This window comes from Staurois parvus, unplaced genomic scaffold, assembly GCF_062004578.1.
Source record: "Staurois parvus isolate SC_StPar_1 unplaced genomic scaffold, SC_StPar_1.0 ptg001065l, whole genome shotgun sequence".
In the NCBI taxonomy this organism is placed as follows: domain Eukaryota; kingdom Metazoa; phylum Chordata; class Amphibia; order Anura; family Ranidae; genus Staurois; species Staurois parvus.
In genome coordinates this window covers 1,570,458-1,590,803 of record NW_028318861.1, presented here as the reverse complement: position 1 = coordinate 1,590,803, position 20,346 = coordinate 1,570,458, and the positions used below count along the sequence as shown (strand labels likewise).

Here is a 20,346-nt window from a genome sequence, read left to right as displayed (position 1 = left end):
GGCATTCACAGTAACTCTTATATTAGGATCACCTCAATATGTTCTTGTTTTTGTGGTCCTTACCCAGCTTGCAGAGGCGTAGCTTGAAACTTGTTGGCCTAGATGCAAACGTTGACTTGGGGAACTCATGTATTGTGTCTGGCGGCAAGGTAAAGAAGTGTCTGGATGACAGGCAAAGTGCCCAGGGGCTGGGCAAGGAGCCTGGAGGATAGGTAAGGAGCCCAGGGGCTGCTGGGACCCACACTAACTTTCCAGAAGAACTTTGAAAGCCCGATAGATGCCTCATAACATGATTCACTCTTTAATCTTCACTCACTTTACTGTAGCATCACATGCTCCATCTCCAGTTGGAGAGCATGTACCCCCAGTTGGGCCCCTGCCATAACTGAATGCAGATCGGGAAGGTGAGGAGAGCTCAGCAGGGACTCGCTCACAGACTGGCAGAGACAGGGAAGACACAGGGCTGGGAGGCAATGGGGAGAAGTTGGGGATGAGACAGTCTACTTACTACTGTGCACTGTGCATTTATCATTCCCTTCAGCACGTAACCCACCTCCTCCACTCAGCTGCCCTATCCTGTCACATTCCTAACATACGATCTTCTCAGGTGACTCTGTAGTCCTCACATAGTCACACTCTGCTCTATGGTTACACAGTGACATGTAAAAAAATGGAAGCTGCAGGGCCCCCCTGGAGTATGGGTGGGGCCACAGTTGTAACCCCTGAGACCCCTGATGCTACACCCATGCAGCTTAGCATATTTTGATAGTTTATATGAGATGTCTTTATTATTAATGATAACAAGAAAGATTTGTGTGGTCAATAATAATTCAGGAAAAAATGCTGGCTCTTCTCTGCTTCCTATAGGCATGGGCCCACTATAAATCTGTTCCTGTCTCCATCCCTCCTGAAGTAAATTATATTAGAAACCCCCTATCCAAGCTTACTACCGTGGTCGGTTGTGTATTGATCCAACCACAATTCTCTTTAACAGTGGGCACATCTGTACAATGAGCACTCATGGACTTGTTTAGAGTCATCTGTGACAGTAGATGTTTGGGTGACAGTTTTGGCTATTCCAGTAGAATATAGTTGACTGAAGTTGAAAAGGCTGGGAAGGGTGAGTCAATGTCCTTTTTAATAAACACACACTTGTCCTTTAACTGTTCATTGTAAATACTAGCTTTAACTGGATATGCTGTAACAAGCTTTTACAAACCATTTAAAATGCCTGAAGCAGCTTTCTCAAAGCCCTTAAAACATTCAGCTCTAGCTCATAACTTTTTATGAAACAAAATGGGGAAGCATTAAAACTTCTGTCAGTTTTTTTATTGCAGTTTGTGTCCCCATTGGGGAGTTTTTTCCTCATTTCCCATTGAAAAACATTTTTTCTGTAAAATGGAAAAGGTTTAGAACTTCTATAAAGAAGGTTATTAATCCTGTCTGTGTCTTTCCATCCCAGTGATTTCTGCCCCCATTATTGCTTTCCTGCTGTCACAGGCTGTCAGAAGAACAGGAATTGTGGTGAAATCTTAACCATAAAAGTTGGACGGAAGTATTTACCTTTTCCAAGTCTGTCCAAAATGAAAAAAAAAACAAAAACATTTTTGTCTGGATTTGGGCTTTAAGGGTGAAAATTCAAACGTCTGTTCCTGACTTGTCATCTTTAAAGGTTTTAATAAAAATACCATTATTGATTTGCAAATGATTGCTGATGCATTGTCAAGCATAGAATAAACAGTGCCCAAATGCTTAAAGTGTTACTAAACCCACAACAGTAAAATCAGTCTGTATATACAGTAAAGCATGCTTGTTATATTCACTGTGGAACCTAAGGGGTTAATCCTCTGCATTGTCTAAAAACGCTGTTTGATCCTGACTTCTCTGATCCTCCCCTTCTTCCAGTGTCCCGCTCTTATCTCCTGATAAGACATATTGTGTGGAGTCACTCTGCACATGCACAGTTTGATGTGTATTGCTAGAGAGGTTTTTTTTTTTTTTTTCTTGGGAGAATGCATGTGATCAGCACAGGGCCAATCAGCACTGCCCAGACAGAGAGTCAGGGGTTCTGCATTCTCCTAAAGCAAAATGAAAACTCCTCCTATAAGCTATAACCAGTGCTCTGCTGAACATGATAGAAGTCACAAGACTGCTCTAACTGCTGATGAGAAAAGGTATTTAGCAGTTTATATTTACTAAAATAATTGCATTTCCATGTTCTGTGTACTGTGGGAGACTGGATATAGTGAATGCAGGGTCCGGGGTTAAGTAACACTTTAAGATCAACAGAAACAAATATATTTTTACAAACAATTCTACTCACCATTTTCATCGCGATTTCCTTGAGGCTCCTCCATGCAGTACACCTGGAAATAATCAATGATATCTTCCTCACTCATTGTCCAGTAAACTGTGATGGAAGTGCTGGTGGCAGAATTGGCTTCCTGTGTTTTTAACTTCGGTGTCTGTGGAACTGCAAAATTATTGAACACTGTTACTGAATGTTCAAAAAGACAACTCCAGCCAACCAGCTAAATAAACTGATGAAAAGGATGTTTTCCCTGGGCTTAAAGGACCTTTGGGTACATGTTACATATTCCACCCGTTTTAGTTCCCACTCCTGCAGCCGCTGCCTGCTCCTCTGCATCTAGTGACAAGTAGTGGGGGATCTTCTCCTCCAAGCAGCTGTAACTGTTTTTTTTTTTAAAGTGGCTGGAGGGGGGGCTCCGCCAACCCAGCCGCTTCATTCATTCTCAGAGTTCTATGAATGGGAAGCTACAAGTATCAACAGACTTTGTGGCTATTAGCTTGTAGTTCTCAGTGAACTACCATGGCGGTGCTGAGCGCTCTGGTAATTCTTTATCTCTTCCTGTCATTGTGCATCTGCCTGCCCATACAAGGTACGAGCAGGCAGATACACTGACAAGTCTGCATGGCACCCATGATCTGCTGACAGCGGGTGAAATGCTTTACAGGCTCTAAGCAAAATAAATAAATAAATAATTTCCCCCCCCCCTGCAAAAAGACGTGCATTTATTTATTTATTTTCAAGGAAAAGAAAGGGGGGGGGGGTCTGAGGTCCTAAAACACCTGTTCTAAGGTGACAACACTGCTGCTCAACAGATACAATACAGTGAGTAAATATTGTCACCCTAGGACAAGCAATGAGTTACTAGCAGGATTACCCGGGAACATAAAGGATGAAGAGCCTGAAAAATGGAAACTAAGCCAAGATGTCTAAGGGTTGGTAAACCACAATATATTATTTAGTTATATAGTTTGTTATTGGGTTAATATGCTCTTTAATAATGACACTGTTTACAAATTCTAGGTGTCCTTTTATGATGGTTGTAAAGTGGGAATGTACATTGGTAATCCAGAAGTAGAAAACATTATTGCTTAATAAGGTCGTAAAATCTTCTGCCAAGCTGCTCCTCTTGGGAACTTAATACTCAGCTCAGTCTGAGAGGCCTTATCCCTGGATGTGTTTAGATGCAGACTAAAAATTCACCTTCTCAATAACGCTTCCCTTGTTGAGAATTTTCAGATAACAATAAAACCAATCAGTTTCACATACTGCAGGTATGCAAAACCTAGAAAATTCACTCAATTGACTTTTGTCTGAGTTCTCTATAATCCACTTGCATCTACAGTAGGACACAGAGGACCTCATGGGTCAGTAGAAGAGCAGTATAAGCCTGTGTTGAGGGGCTATTATTCATATTAGACGGGTTTCACATTCCTATACAGGTCTATGGGAATGCAAAACCCATTTGAAGCAGGTCCAATGCACCTGACAATGCATTCTGAATGATCTTAGAAGCATCTCAAACTGATGAAATTGACACAAGCCCAAAGTCCATTTGCACAGACCCTAGAGTGTATGACCTAGAGCATTTGCAGCATAACTACCTCACCTTCTTCTTCCCGAATCACCAATCACATTAAAACTTACAAGACATATTGGAATCCGATTATTGGGAAACATCATAATACAGTCATTTTAGGATTTCTATGTGGGAGAGGAAGGATGTGGGTGTTCTGGCATCACACACTGCTATATTCCAGGATGACCAGATCCCTGAGAAAAGGGAGTGAAGTAGTCCACTACAGCAATGTAGCAATATCTGGATGAAGTACTCAGCAGGTATCAGTTGCTCTCTAGGTATATCTTAAAGCCCAACTCCAGGAAAATGATCTCTTGCTGCAAGAGTTATTTGCTTGTTTAGGTCTAGGGGACGTGTTAAAGAAGATTTTCTTACCGGCTCCTTGCTGCTGCTAGACCCGTCCCCATAGTATCTTCTCCCCTATGCTCCAGCAGTCTAAGGTCCTGATGTCACCAAAAGCAATGCAAGGCCCATAGTCCTCTACTAGATATGAGGATACCGAGGCACAGTCCAACAGCGGAGCTATGGAGGGCACCATCTGCCAGGGGGGGCAGAGGATCAGGCAAGTTAAAGACTAAACGAGCAGTTAACCTTTGCAGTATAGGCACAGCCCCACTGCAAGAGATAATTTTCAAATATCCCAGAGGTGGGATATTTATATGTGAACCTTAAATCTATTTTCAGTATATTTGACATCCAGCCTTACTGTATAAGCACATTTTTTGGGAGAATCTGTTCCTAGATTTATTTTGTTGGAGATCCTGCCAGTAGCAGCACTTCCTGTCACAGGCTGACAACGCTAAGCCACTGCCTTTCAATTAGCAGAAATGTTGTCAGCCCGCTGTGCAAGCTCCTTCACTTGGCTGTTTGATTGCTTATCTTACAGATCTGATAAGCAGTATAAGGGCAAACTGAAAGAATGTGGCAGACTGACAACACTGCTACTAAATTGTGAGGAAGCGGCTTAATGTTGTCAACCTGTAATTGGAAGTGCTATTATTGGCAGGATCTTCTTTGCAACAGAAAAAAAAAAGTTGTTTTAGAAACTGTATTGTATGAGTTACAATACTAAACAGGGAAAAGGAGATTTTTTTGGGGGGGTTTCATATACTTTAAAGCGCAGCTCCACCCAAAAGAGAAAGTAATGACTCTTCCCCTGTGCTTCGTTAAGGATTGGCACCTTTGGGGAGTGAAGAGGGAGCAGGTACCCAATTTTTACATATACCCGCTCACACTTCCACTGTGAACACTTAGGCAATCAGAAGCAGAAGTTCTCCTCCCTTTCTCCCTCCCTTCCCCACCCTGTAGTCTTCTGGGACATGTGACAGGTCTCAAAAGATTGCAGGACCATTCACAGCGCTGCTTGCGCATGTGCAGTGGGCACCTGGCTGTGAAGCCTGAAAACTGTCACAGCGAGGTGACTACACTTAAGGTGCCGGCACCGGGGACAGGAGACAGCCAGTGAACCTGGATGGGGTGAGGACACCGCTGGATTGCAGGACAGGTAAGGGTCTGTTTTTTAAAAATCAGCAGCTACAGGTTTTGTAGCTGCTGACTTTTATTTTTTTTTTTTAACAGGAGACTGGAGCTTCACTTTAGTTTTATATCTTAGCTGGAGTGTACCCAAGAGTCTGTGATACTGTGGTAGCTGCATCGAAAAGTCCAGAAAGGGATCAAGGCCTGGACACCAGCCTTGGCTGTGGGTTCCCTGCAGGCGATCTCATTCCAGGGCAGAATGAGAATCTGTGTTGATGGGCTTTTATTTGCTTCTGGCAGGTTTTCCCAATCCCATGCAACTGTATGGGAATGTAATACCTGCTGGGTGCAGGTCAAATGCAGGTTAGAAGAAGGTCCACTGCAATTCAAATGCACCTACAGTGCCATGAAAAAGTATTCATACCCCGTGACATTTTCCACATTTTATCATGTTACAACCAAAAATGTAAATGTATTTTATTGGGATTTTATGTGATAGACCAACACAAAGTGGCACATAATTGTGAAGTGGAAGGAAAATGATAAAATGGTTTTCAAAATTATTTACAAATAAATTTCTGAAAAGCGTATTTATCCCTGCTGAATCAATACTTTGTAGAACCACCTTTTGCTGCAATTACAGCAGTACGTATTTTTGGGTATGTCCAGGGGTGGACTGACAACTCATGGGGCCCCCGGGAAATAGGGGATCATGGGGCCCCTGCGTCCTCACCCACACTCAAACCACACCCAAAAAAAGTCTATGAAAAGGTACCAGGGGCATCTCATGGGGCCCCCTACTGACCCCGGGCCCTCGGGCAGTGGTCCCTCTGCCCCTGGGTATGTCTCTACCAGATTTGCACATCTAGAGAATGAAATTTTTGCCCATTCTTTGCAAAATAGCTCAAGCTCTGTCAGATTGGATGGAGAGTGTCTGTGAACAGTAATTTTAAAGTGTTGCCACAGGTTCTCAATTGGATTTAGGTCTGAACTTTGACTGGGCCATTCTAACACATGAATATGCTTTGATCTAAACCATTCCAGTGTAGCTCTGGCTGTATGTTTAGGGTTGTTGTCCTGCTGGAAGGTGAACCTCTGCCCCAGTCTCAAGTCTCCTAAAGACTCTAACGGGTTTTCTTCTGAGATTGCCCTATACTTGGCAATATTTTGCATCTATCTTCCCATCAACTCTGACCAGCTTCCTTGTCCCTGCTGAAGTAAAGCATCCCCACAACATGATGCTGCCACCACCATGTTTCATGGTGGGGATGGTGTGTTCATGGTGATATGCAGTGTTAGTTTTCCGCCACACATAAAGTTTTGGTTTTAGGCCAAAAAGTTAAATTTTGGTCTCATCTGACCAGAGCATCTTCTTCCATGTTTTCTGTGTCCTCCACATGGGTTCTCGCAAACTGCAAACAGGACTTCTTTTGGCTTTCTTGTAACAATGGCTTTCTTCTTGCCACTCTTCCAGATTTGTGGAGTGTACGACTAATAGTTGTCCTGTGGACAGATTCTCCCACCTGAGCTGTGGATCTCTGCAGCTCCTCCAGAGTTACCATGGGCCTCTTGGCTGCTTCTCTGATTAATGCTCTTATTGCCCGGCCTGTCAGTTTTGGTGGATGGCCATGTCTTGGTAGGTTTGCAGTTGTGCCATACTCTTTCCATTTTCGGATGATAAATTGAACAGTGCTCCGTGAGATGTTCAAACCTTGGGATATTTTTTTATAACCTAACCCTGCTTTAACCATTTGCCGCCTGCCCTATGGCCGAATGGCTGGCGGCAAATGTCATCAGCGTTCCGGGTGGACGCCATATTGCGTCCTCCCGCACATGCGCAGATTGCACTCCTGCAGAGCAGCGCAGCAGCGCAATCTGTCACCGGCCGTGACCAATCACAGCAGTTCACATGACAGTTGTATACAATGGATGGCTTCATACATGCCATCCATTGTATACTAGTGTCTAGCTGTGCATGGTCACAGCTAATCACATGCACATGTCATGTGATTAGCTGTGGCCAAATCACAGCTAAGCACAAAAAAAAAAAAACCCTGAATGAATCGATGTCATTCAGGTAAATGCTTGCTTATAGCAAAGTAATTCTTTGCTATAAGCAAATTGTGTAAAAAAAAAAAAAATACTGATCACTTCCCCAAAGTAGTACAATGTTACTATGGTAATATTGTACTACTTTGGTCATAGTGAAATATGAAAAAAAAATCTTAAAAAAAATGTAATAAAAAATAAACAAAATTTAAAAAAAAAAAAATATATATATATATATATTTTTCATACTGTCACCAGTCAGTGTCCCTGATCACCGCCATGCCAGTTATATGATGACGCTGTACTGCACTGGTGACAATATGTAAAAAAAAAAATAGTGAAACTAATTTTTTCATTTTCCGAAAAATTATGACAAAAAAAATACAACTTCAAAAAACTCGCCATGCCTCTTATGAAGTACATCGGACTGTCTACTTTGCAAAAAGTGGTCATTTGAGGATATCTGTAATGTTCTGACATTCTTGGACCTCAAGAAATTAGATTGGCTGTCAGTACATCAGGATTGATCAATATTCAGATATATCCCATAGTTTGTGAACTCTATAACTTTTCTACAAACTAAAAAATACATCCTAATTTGGGTTATTTTCACCAAAGACATGTAGCAGAATACATCTCGGTCTAAATTTATGAAGAACATTTATTTGCAAACTTTTATAACAGAAACAAAGAAAAACTTTTTTTTTTTTTCAAAATTTTTGGTCTTTTTTTGTTAATTTAGCAAAAAATAAATACCCCAGTGGTGATTAAATACCACCAAAAGAAAGCACTAGTTGTGTGAAGAAAATGATAAAATTTTAGTTTGGGTACAATGTTGTATGACCGTGCAATTGTCATTCAAAGTGTGAGAGCGCTGAAACTTGAAAACTGGCCTGGGCAGGAAGGTGTAAAATTGCACGGTATTGAAACGGTTAAACTTCTCCACTACGTTATCCCTGACCTGTCTGGTGTGTTCCTTGGCCTTCATGATGCTCTTCCTTCACTAATGTTCTCTAATAAACCTCTGAGGGCTTCACAAAACAGCTGTATTTATATGGAGAATAAATTACACACAGGTGGACTCTATTTACTAATTAGGTGGTATCTGAAGGCAATTGGTTCCACTAGTTTAGTTTAGATTTAGTTAGGGGTATCAGACTAAAGGCTGAATGCAAATGCACGCCACACTTTTCAGATATTTATATGTAAAAAATTTTGAAAATCATTTGCCATTTTCCTTCCACTTCACAATTATGTGACACTTTGTATTGGTCTATCACATAAATTCCCAATAAAATACATTTACGTTTTTGGTTGTAAGATGACAAAATGTGGAAAATTTAAAGGGGTATGAATACTTTTTCAAGGCATTGTATCAATGAGTTCTGAATGATCTCAGTTGTGTCTCAAACTGATTGCACACAAGGCAAAGTTCATCAACTCATAGGCTCCTGGACCTGAGTATGAGGGGGGATGAATTTCAACGTATACCCACCCCCTACTGATACCCTAACCAAACTATGGCCCTCTGTTCTCCCTCCTTGAGCTTCCTTTTATTTGGAGTTTCTACAATTCCTTTATTTCATTAGCTAGCTCCATAATTCCTGCATCAACCTGCTGTTCTTTTTCAGGACCCATGGACCCAAAGGTCTGGGCGTCTTTGGTATTTTCTTCTGAAATCCAATAGAAATGATTGAAATGAAAACAAATTACCCTTGCCAGGTATCCAATAAAAGGGGGAAACCTGTCACTTGTACAGGAGGTCCACATTAAGACGAGCTGCTACCTAATCATATAATTTAACTGACCCCCTACTGATATATACTGTCATCATCCATGAACTGCACCTAACATCCTGTTTACGAAAAAATGCCATATAAATGTTTGTTGTTGCTGTAAAACACCAGGTCATGAAAACAACATCAAATAGACCACACACAGTGCAGACTTTATTGCAGGTAGCAGCTGCCATAATGCATCAAGGTTCAAATAACAAAAATATTTTGGACAAAGTGGAAGTGACTCCTTAAGTGAGAGCTTTAAGAAAAGGTATCTCCTGTCCTCGGGTATTTATCATGTTCCACATAACTGAGTGAAACATACTGAACACAACACACTCTGAAAAACAGTGGTACGACTGCATAGGCCAATGCCTTGTGACTCTGGACAGGTTATCTTACATATCAGTCTCCCAGAATTAGCCTGTGTCGTCTTCTGAGAAGCTCTGAATTTCACAGTGACAAGATACCCTGGACCTTATGTCACGACTGACAGATCTCTCCTCTTATGTGACACACAGCTGTTAGAGTACAATTTCCTGGACTCCATTGCAAATTCTTCTATTTCTAAAGGCAAATCCAAAATGTCTTCATTGCAATGATGTAAGTGTGAAATTCAGTGTGCATGTCATAGATCAGACGACAATTACTGTCACACCCAATGCAGCAAGAGAGAAAACGCAGGTTACTGTTAAGTAGTATATGAAATCTTGTTATGTTGGCTAGGATACCCATGTTACTTTCAGTATCAACCATACTCAGTACACTCTAAGGATCCGAATAACGTCACCTATTGTAATTTTTCAACATAAATGAATTTGTTAATGGGTCTATAACTCCCTATAGAATTTAACCACTTCAGTACTGGACACTTTCGACCTATTACTGACCAGGCCAATTTTCAGCTTTCAGAGCTGTTGCACTTTGAATGACAAATGCGCAGTCATGCAACACTACCCATGTGAAATTTTTATAATTTTTTTTTTCACACAGTTGGATATTTCTTTTGGTGATATTAAATCACCACTGGATTTTTAATTTTTTTGCTAAATAAACAAAAACATTTTTTGAAAAAAAAAAACCACATTTTCTTAATTTCTGTTATAAAATGTTGAAAATAAATAATCTTTCTTTACAAATATAGGCCAAACTGTATTCTGCTACATTTCTTTGGTTAAAAAAAAAACTTAGATCAGAGTATATTATTTAGTCTGTGGGAAAGTTAAAAAGACCACAAATTATTGTATAGATATCTGAAAATCAATCAGTCCTGATGTACTGATGGCCTATCTCATTTCTTTAGGCCTGAAAATGCCAGGACAGTACAAATATCCCCCAAATTACACCTTTCTGCGAAGTAGGCAGTCCTAGGTATTTAGTAAGAGGCATAGTGAGTTTTTTGAAGTTGCAATTTTTGTCACAATTTTTTTGAAAATGAAGAAATTTAAAAGAAATATTTTATTCCCAATTTTTTTTACATACGGTCACCAGTGCAGTACAGTGTCATACTTTCACTTTTTCTTTTTACAATTTTATAGAACACACTGTGACCAGAGCAATATAATGTCACCCTAATAACATTGTACATTTTTTCTCTGTTTATAAGCAACCATTTTTACTGAATGAAATTGATTCATTCAGCGTTTACTATTGTGGTTAGCTGTGATTGGCCACAGTTAGTTACATGTTACAGATGGGCTGTGATTGGCCCTGTCTGTACCATGCTATCACTGTGACGAATCACAGAGATCAATACACAATGGATGGCATGAATGAAAGCAATCCATTGTGTACAATTGTCATGTGGTCTGCTGTGTTTGGTTATAGCGATCACATGGTCCTGGCAGCAGTCAGTACACTGATCTGTCAACTTCTGTGTCTGTTGGACACAGCAGGTGATAGATTGCACCACAGCATGGACTGGGGGGGGCTGCAACAGTCAGCTTTTTCCAAAAGAAAGAAAAAAACTGCCACAGTAAGTTTGAAACCAGTTACAGTATCTCACAGAAGTGAGTACACCCCTCACATTTTTATAAATATTTTATTCTATCTTTTCATGTGACAACACTGAAGAAATGACACCTTGCTACAATGTAAAGTATACAGCTTGTATAACAGTGTAAATTTGCTGTCCCCTCAAAACAACTCAACACACAGCCATTAATGTCTAAACCACTGGCAACAAAAGTGAGTACACCCCTAAGTGAAACTGTCCAATTTGGGCCCAATTAGCCATTTTTCCTCCTCGGTGTCATGTGACTCGTTAGTGTTACAAGGTCTCAGGTGTGAATGGGGAGCAGGTGTGTTAAATTTGGTGTTATTGCTCTCACTCATACTGGTCACTGGAAGTTCAGCATGGCACCTCATGACAAAGAACTCTCTGAGGATCCGAAAAAAAAGAATTGTTGCTATACATAAAGATGGCCTAGGCTATAAGAAGATTGTCAAGACCCTGAAACTGAGCTGCCAAGACCATACATCGGTTTAACAGGACAGGTTCCACTCAGAACAAGCCTCGCCATGGTCACACACTGCATCAAATTGGTCTGGCTGTCATCCCAGAAGGAAGCCCCTTCTAAAGGTGATGCACAAGAAAGCCTGCAAATAGTTTGCTGAAGACAAGCAGACTAAGGACATGGATTACTGGAACCATGTCCTGTGGTATGATGAGACCAAGATAAACTTATTTGGTTCAGATGGTGTCAAGCGTGTGTGGCGGCAACCAGGTGAGGAGTACAAAGACAAGTGTGTCTTGCCTACAGTCAAGCATGGTGGTGGGAGTGTCATGGTCTGGGGCTGCATGAGTGCTGCTGGCACTGGCGAGATACAGTTCATTGAGGGAACCTTGAATGCCAACATGTACTGTGACATACTGAAGCAGAGCATGATCCCCTCCCATCGGAGACTGGGCCGCAGGGCAGTATTCCAACATGTTAACGACCCCAAACACACCTCCAAGACTGCCTTGCTAAAGAAGCTGAGGGTAAAGGTGATGGACTGGCCAAGCATGTCTCCAGACCTAAGCCCTATTGAGCATCTGTGGGACATCCTCAAATGGAAGGTGGAGGAGAGCAAGGTCTCTAACATCCACCAGCTCTGTGATGTCATCATGAAGGAGTGGAAGAGGACTACTGTGGCAATCTGTGAAGCTCTGGTGAACTCCATACCCAAGAGGGTTAAGGCAGTGCTGGAAAATAATGGTGACCACACAAAATATTGACACTTTGCGCCCAATTTGGACATTTTCACTTAGGGGTGTACTCACTTTTGCTGCCAGAGGTTTAGGCATTAATGGCTGTGTTTTGAGTTATTTTGAGGGGACAGCAAATTTACACGGTTATACAAGTTGTACACTGACTACTTTACATTGTAGCAAAGGGTCATTTCTTCAATGTTGTCACATGAAAAGATAGAATCAAATATTTACAAAAATATGAGGGGTGTACTCACTTCTATGAGATACTGTACATTCCTGGCATGTGCCCGGGAATGTAACTATCACATTTGCTTGTGTTCTCAGCAATACTGTCAGAACATCAATTGGTTGGTGCTATAACTGATCACATGTGCAGCTCCAGGGCAGTTAAAGATCAAACAGATGCTAGGATGGCAGCTTATGTGGCTGAAAATGATAGGAGGGTTTGGTTCCACATAAAAGCTAAACTCCATGGATAAAAATCCTTACCCTTGCAGTAGGTCCCCCTCCCCACTGCAAGGGTTAACTATCTATTTTGCCTAGGGAATGCTAAATAAGGTGATATACAAGCCCTTTTCCTTGCTCCCTTGGCAGCTTTTCTCTGCTGTCCAATGCTCCAGAATGTGAGCAAGTCCTCAGCATCCCCCTCTGTACAATGCAGAACTGATGGTTCTGCATTGCATGGGGTGATATCAGAGATGTGACCAGTCGAACATCAAGAAGGGAAGAGCCTTTGGGGGATTGCTTGTACAAAGTTTATCACCCTATTCATCTTCCCTTAGGCAAAACGAGCCATTAATCCTTGCAGTGGCAAGGTAGGTGAACCCACTGCAAGGGTAAAGATTCATCCCTGGAGGTTAGCTTTGAATCAGCATCAGATATTAAAAGGCATTATATTGTATATAAAATACAGATCCTGACATCAAGGTTGGTATTATGTAACTAGGACAGCATGGTTTTATAACTGCACAGATCTCATCTGGTTCGTGGAAATCAACAATCTGGACATTCCATGATGACTGGTTAAGGTGCCAGTGTTACCTGAGTGAATATAAATGCTAAGGTATCTTCCTGACACTCAAAAAGTCTTCAACATTACAGAACAAGTCCAGTTGAATGTGACCAACTACTGCTAAATATACCATTATTATTATTATACAGTGTTTATATAGCGTCAAAGGGTTAGCGATGGATATACGAGAACTTTCACAGACATACCTGAGACATGTTTCACTTCCTTCTGGCCTCCTTCAGAAGCATTTGCAGATAGATGATCAAAAAGTGAGAAAGCACTGGGCATCTTTTCTAGGGATAAGGTGTTTTCTATTGTTGTGATTAACCTAGATTTAATAAGAAACAAAAAACATGAAACCAGTATTATTCACACACATTACAAGCAGGTGAGTCAGGTATTGGACTTTGTGCACCATGCAATCTAATAGGAATTATTTTGTAATAATTGTATTGGTTGTTTTTTATTTTGCTTTAGCTGCCATGTTTTACAAAGAATAACAGTATTTATAAATTCAGTGGACCTCATAAGTGGGGTAGTGCGGGTTGTGTGCAATCAATATGCAGCTGTATGCTAGACCAGCACTCTAAGCCAAGCAGCGTTCTATTGCTGTGTACTGTGTTGTGGGTCTAAACACTGTGAAAATGCTTACAAGAGGGATGCAAAGGGATGCCCTTATGAGTTTGCTGTTGCCCCTTTACTGTCCAGGCATTGGCTGTGGCACTTTCTGGATAAGTCTGTATTGCTTAGCTGGAATATAGACTGCAGGGAAATCCAGGGTCTAATTTGCTATCTGAGGAAGGGTTGTAACAGCGCAAACACTGCAAAGTCCTGGGAAATGGTAGTATGGGGTGATCGTGGTATTAGTGGCTACTGTATGAAGAGCGAAGGATTCCGTGTGGCACTGAGGGCAAGGCTTCCAAATAAGCTGTAGCAACTTCTGTAGATAAGAAAAGGAGAGAAGCGCCTCTAAGTGCAATAAGTCTTTTATTCAAGTCTAAATGTAGAAACACTCACATGTGTGAAGTAATCATAAGCCTAAAAACCGTGGTTAACAATAGTTAACCCGGGTGAAGAGCCGTCATCTCTCTGCGATGTGGGGAGGTCAGCTCTCGGCTGGAACAGCGTGGTGGCTGGAGGGGAACTGCTTGAAAAAGGAGCGCACTTCCGCCTTCCACGGCCAGTGCATGTTCCGAAACGCGTCGCAGTGCACCCTGGGATCTGACGTCATCACGGCCACGCCTCCGCTACGTTCCAGCGTGCGTTCCATCCGGCTCTGAGGGAGGACGTGCACGCCGGCCGGCCTCACCGCTGTTCCAGCCGAGAGCTGACCTCCCCACATTGCAGTAAGATGACGGCTCTTCACCCAAGTTACCACCCCACCGTTAACTATTGTTAACCACGGTTTTTATGCTTATGATTACTTCACACATGTGAGTGTTTCTACATTTAGACTTGAATAAAAAGACTTATTGCACTTAGAGGCGCTTCTCTCCTTTTCTCATCTAATTTGCTATCTGACAGAGATTAGCTCATAAATCTATTTGGAACTAGAACCAGATAGAAGATAAAACTTTTGGCAGAGGAACACCGCCCATATATGTACTGCCATGGCATATACCTTTTTTAGGGAAGCCTTGGAGAAATGCCTAAAAATTACCACAAATTGCCAAAATATTGTTAACAATGCAGAAAGTGGATCAAGCCACAGGTTTTTATTGTGCAGCATTACAACCTTGGGCACTGTGCGGGCCAGCCACTGGCATCCAAACAACCAATGACGTCATTGGTTGATAAGGAGGACGTTGATGCTTGCACAGCATACTTGTTTGCCCCTCCCCCGCCCCTTTCTGTCACCGCTGGGGAGAAAGGGAGCAAAACTGAGAGAGAAGAAAAATGCAAGAATTCTAGTTAGTATCGGTTTGGAAAAGTGGAGGAATAAATCACATATAATGTTAGGTAACCAGTGTGTGTGGATGTGCTGAGATATGTAGAACCATTAGTTTTGGTTTTTACACTTTAGAATAGGGTGCCGCAAAATTGTGCAGAATTTTAAAGGGTGCCTAGACTGAAAAAAAGTTGAGAAACACTGAGCTAAATACCTGAAGACTGGCTATGTACTGTATTTCTTCAAATTTTATATGTTTTTTAACAAACAAGAAGAAATATACCAGTTTCTTCCTTTCTTTTATACTGATATATCCCACTTAAAGCTGAATAGGAAAATAAAAAAAATGACCCTTTCAGTAGGGTACCCCCAACTGCAAGGGGTAAATATTTGTTTTGTCTAGGGGAGAACAGCCACTATACTTACAACATACCTTTTTCCGCTTTCCAACAGGCTTCCCAACTGCATGACCTAAACCCCAAAGCCATTTCACATTACCACTTTGTCAATCACATGCACTCCAACACCATCATGTACAGGGTGTCCCTAAAGCCTGGACACATGGGCAAAATGCATATTTTCAATAAATTTCAATACATTTTTCGACAACATTTTATTTAATTGAAATATTGATCAATAATATCTTCAATGTGATTTCCACCATTTGTGATGCAAAGTTCCATGCGCTTTGCAAGATTCACATGAACTTGATGCAGTATCTCCACATTTACGTCAATTTGCGCACATACGTTAATGATGTCTTCCTTCAGGTTATTCATATCTGTGATATTCATTAAGTACACCTTCTCCTTTAGCATACCCCAAAAAAAGAAGTCGGGGGGTTAAGGTCTGGTGAGCTTATGTAGTGATATATTATACACATATATACACACATATAGTGATATTTCCTATGCATCCAGACTTTAGGGTCACCCTATACAATAGAGGACCAGCATTGGAAAGAAGAGCCTACATTTCATTGCAAGAAGCCATATTATGGCCACCATGGATATTATATTATCACTTTACAGCTTAATCCCCAACATGAACTGGACTAAGGCAGCAAGATATTAAAAAAACCCCCAAAACAAACAAACAAAAAAAAAACATTGTGGCTATGCCAACAGAATTCTTATTAATTGGTTTGGACCTCAGACCTGAGAACAAATATTTTATTTTGAATATACTCCTTACAAACAAACACAAGGGACAGTGACCGTTAGGTCAGCAGTCCAGTCTTTTGCTAATCTGTTTATGAGGTATCTTGGTATGAAAAACCATATCTTCCTCTCAGTTCCCTATTGTAATACCGTGTTTCCCCGAAAATAAGACATCCTCCAAAAATAAGACCTACTTACAGGTTTCCTTCTGGGTGAAATATAAGGCATCCCCCCGAAAATAAGGCCCCCCTAGGCTCTGTCTCGTAATGAAAATTAATTTACCGTAAACTGGTTGCTAGGGCCGCCCCGACTGGCGTCTAGCAACCAGTGACGTCACTGCTGTGTGGAGGCGGAGCGGAGGTCAGAGTGAGCGGGAGAGAGATGCGTGTAGAAGAACAGGAGGATCAGAGCGGACGGGACGCGGCGAAGGTGGTGAGTGCTGGTCTGTCTCTGGTGACACCGCCCTCATGATGACTGAAGGTTCTCAGTCAGTGGCAGACCCTGCTCCAGCCCAGGTCCAGGCCCCAGCCAGCCCAGTGACAGTCCTCAGGCAGTCCCCAGGGGGGAAATGTCTGATAAAGGGGTGGGGGGGATGTCTGGTGAAGGTGTTCAGTGGTACAGGGGTGGGGGGAGGGGGATCACTTAAAATGACACAGGAGGATCAGAGGGGGCAATCAAAATGACACAGGAGGATCAGAGGGGACAATCAAAATGACACAGGAGGATCGGAGGGGGCAATCAAAATGACAGGAGGATCAGAGGGGGCAATCAAAATGACACAGGAGGATCAGAGGGAGCAATCAAAATGACACAGGAGGATCAGAGGGGACAATCAAAATGACACAGGAGGATCAGAGGGGACAATCAAAATGACACAGGAGGATCAAAAGGGGTTACTAAAATGGTAATTTCCTTTATTTTCATTTAACAATAAATGTGTACCGTATTCTTCTTCATGGAAAAATAAGACATCCCATGAAAATAAGACCTAGGGCATCTTTGGGAGCAAAAATTAATATAAGACACGGTCTTATTTTCAGGGAAACAGGGTAGTCGTTTGTAAGGGAAAAATTTGCTAAATTGGAAATTTCTATGGAAATTGCCCCTAAGGGTATCAGACTTGGTACCCAAAGAGCTGGCGAGTTAGAGTTTGACTTGAATTTGAGTTAGAGTACGACTGAAGAGATATCACACACGAGTTCTCTGAATTTGTTCTAAAAATGATAATCAAAAATCTCAGAAATGTTAGAGAAATTTCATAAAAAGATTATCTGACACAGAAGATAATTACAAGGGGAATCCAACATCCATCAAAAAATGCTCAAAAAGAGCCAGAAAGGTCAAATCAATCAAAAATGCAACACAGAAGGATTTTTTTTTTCCTGCCTCAAAATGCTGAGTTTAAAATATGCCTCTAAACATCCAAATGTGCATGGCCACATAGTGTAACATTGAGCAACTTCTATAGGCAAAATACAAAACTCCTGTAGAAGCAGTGGTTTTTACGCCAGTGTGCATGGAGCCTTAATGTTGGTTTGTTAGGCTGTTTCCCCCTCTATTGCCACTTTGTGGTTCAGGAGTCAATTCACTAAGAGATAAATACCGCATGAATTTTTGAGTTATTATTATTATACAGTATTTATATAGCGCCAACAGTTTGCTCAGCGCTTTACAATATAACGGGAGACAATACAGCAACAATACAGTTCAATACAAGAGGGATAGGAGGGCCCTGCTCCTTGGAGCTTACAATCTAGGAGTTAAAATAAGTCATGTGTTATTTATCTCAAAAGTAGTCAATTCACTAAAAAAATACGCTATTTACTGAATGCATTAAATATTTATGCTTTGCAATATTTATCATTTAAATTTAGCATTATTTTTGGTGGGGTTTTTTTAAATTTTTTTTTTCTACATGCTTAGGCCCTTTTCACATGAGCGGACCAATTGGGTCCACCTGTCCGTTTTTCAAGCGGACTCGATCGGATGCTCCATTGCTCTCTATGGAGGTGTAAACGGACAAGTATTGGTTTGGATCCGCCTGCATCCAATCTGATCCTGTCCGCTAAAAATGGATGAGGATCTGTTCCCCATCTGTCTGGTGGATCAGATGACAATCAGATGGGAACGGGCAGGCTGTCCGTTTCCATCCAACAGCCCATAAAGGACAGTGGGCTGTGTCCATGTCCTCTTTGCATAAGCGGAGCGGACACAGACCTGTCATGTGCTTGCTCAGCAGGGATCAGCGGGCAGATCCCCTGCTGGGCAAATGGATTGCTAAAGGGTCCGCCCGGTGTGAAAGGGCAATAACACTGTACCAGAAGAAGATAGTTCTGTAAATAAATGCACATAGAAATATTATGAAACTGTGAAAACATTGTAGTGTGCTTTCATTCACAGAACGATCTCCCTCTCGTGAAATGTTACAAGTTTCATTCCTGAGCTCAGGGCAGAACATTTCCATACTGATACATGGTAAACTTTTAACACACTGGCCAGTGCAGAGTTCCCCTCATTGTTATTTTGTACATTTCTAAGGCTCCATTCACAATTGTGCAACTTGTCATGCAACTTTGGACATCCCAGCCTATTCTTTTCAATGGCATCCATTCAAATACCGACTGTCTACTGGCAGGTGATAGTAAATTGACTTGATGTATCTCTTTTTTTGAATATTTTACTTTGATGAATTGACTCTTTTATTATCTCGTGATATTTCAGAATAATGGGTCACATTACCTTCATATCGTATGCAAAATCCTGTAGTGAATTTACTTCTTAGTATTGGACATTACTCAGGTCTTATTTGTTATAGCCTTTTAGGTCCATCTAAAATGTTTTATATATATAATGGTACCTGGTAGTGTATATTTTAAAAAGCGTATCATCCCCTGTTATGTTTGGCCTATATTGTTTACTGGTTAATATTCTGTATATATTTGGGTTTTTTAAAGTTGATTTTCAGTTGTATCCCATTGCCCAGAAGTTTTCTTTTTTTTGCAGGATCAGAGCCCCTTTGGTTGTGAAGTTGCGTAGTTATTTGACTGATAAATTGCTCATGCTTGAGCATATGATGTGCTTCTGATTCCTATGATTCCTGGAGAGAAGAGAAGAGTGCTAGATGTTCGAATATGGAATTATAAGGTAAGTAAACACTCACTGGCCATTTTATTGGGTACATCTTGCTAGTGCCAGGTTGGACCCCCTTTGCCTTCAGAACTGCCTTAATTCTTCATGACATAGGTTCAACAAGGTGTTGGAAACATTCCTCACAGACTTTGGTCCATATTGACATGAGTTACTGTTGCCTTTCTATCATCTCAAACCAGTCTGCCCATTCTCTGACCTCTAACATCAACAAGGCATTTTGGTCCACACAACTGTTGCTCACTGGATATTTTATCTTTTTTGGACCATTCTGTGTAAATATCAAAGATGGTTGTGCATGAAAATCCCAGTAGATCAGCAGTTTTTGAAATACTCAGATCAGCCTGTCTGGCACCAACAACCATGCCATGTTCAAAGTCACTTAAATCCCCTTTCTTCCCCATCCTGATGCTCGGTTTGATCTTCAGCAAGTCGCCTATGCTAATGATACACACATCTATCTTTCTACTCCTCCCCTCGCCCCTTCAATCTCCTCTTGCATTACTAACCTACTAAGTGACATAGCATGGATGTCACTCCACTTCCTCAAACTCAATCTTTCTAAAACAGAGGTCATACTATTCCCTCCAGCCCGTGCCCCCTCCCCTGACTTCTCCATCAAGATCAATAATACAACCATCAGTCCCACCCCTCATGCCAGGGTACTAGGTGTAATCCTAGACTCCCATCTGTCCTTTCAGCCCCCAATCACTGTCCAAATCTTGTAGACTTCACCTCTGCAACATCTCCAAG

The 20,346-nt window shown here is 41.4% G+C and overlaps 1 protein-coding gene across 2 annotated transcripts in view; it reads right to left on the bottom strand.

The window, feature by feature from the left end:
- Window positions 1-20,346, bottom strand: part of CMYA5 (cardiomyopathy associated 5) — a 110,015-nt gene that overhangs the window by 48,615 nt on the left and 41,054 nt on the right. For both annotated transcript variants that reach the window (XM_089658373.1, XM_089658372.1), the window contains exons 7-8: window positions 13,605-13,726; window positions 2,324-2,473 (exon numbers count right to left, since the gene is read on the bottom strand). In XM_089658373.1, coding sequence (XP_089514499.1) covers window positions 2,324-2,473; window positions 13,605-13,726 — 272 coding nt within the window. The remainder of the gene's footprint in view (window positions 1-2,323; window positions 2,474-13,604; window positions 13,727-20,346) is intronic.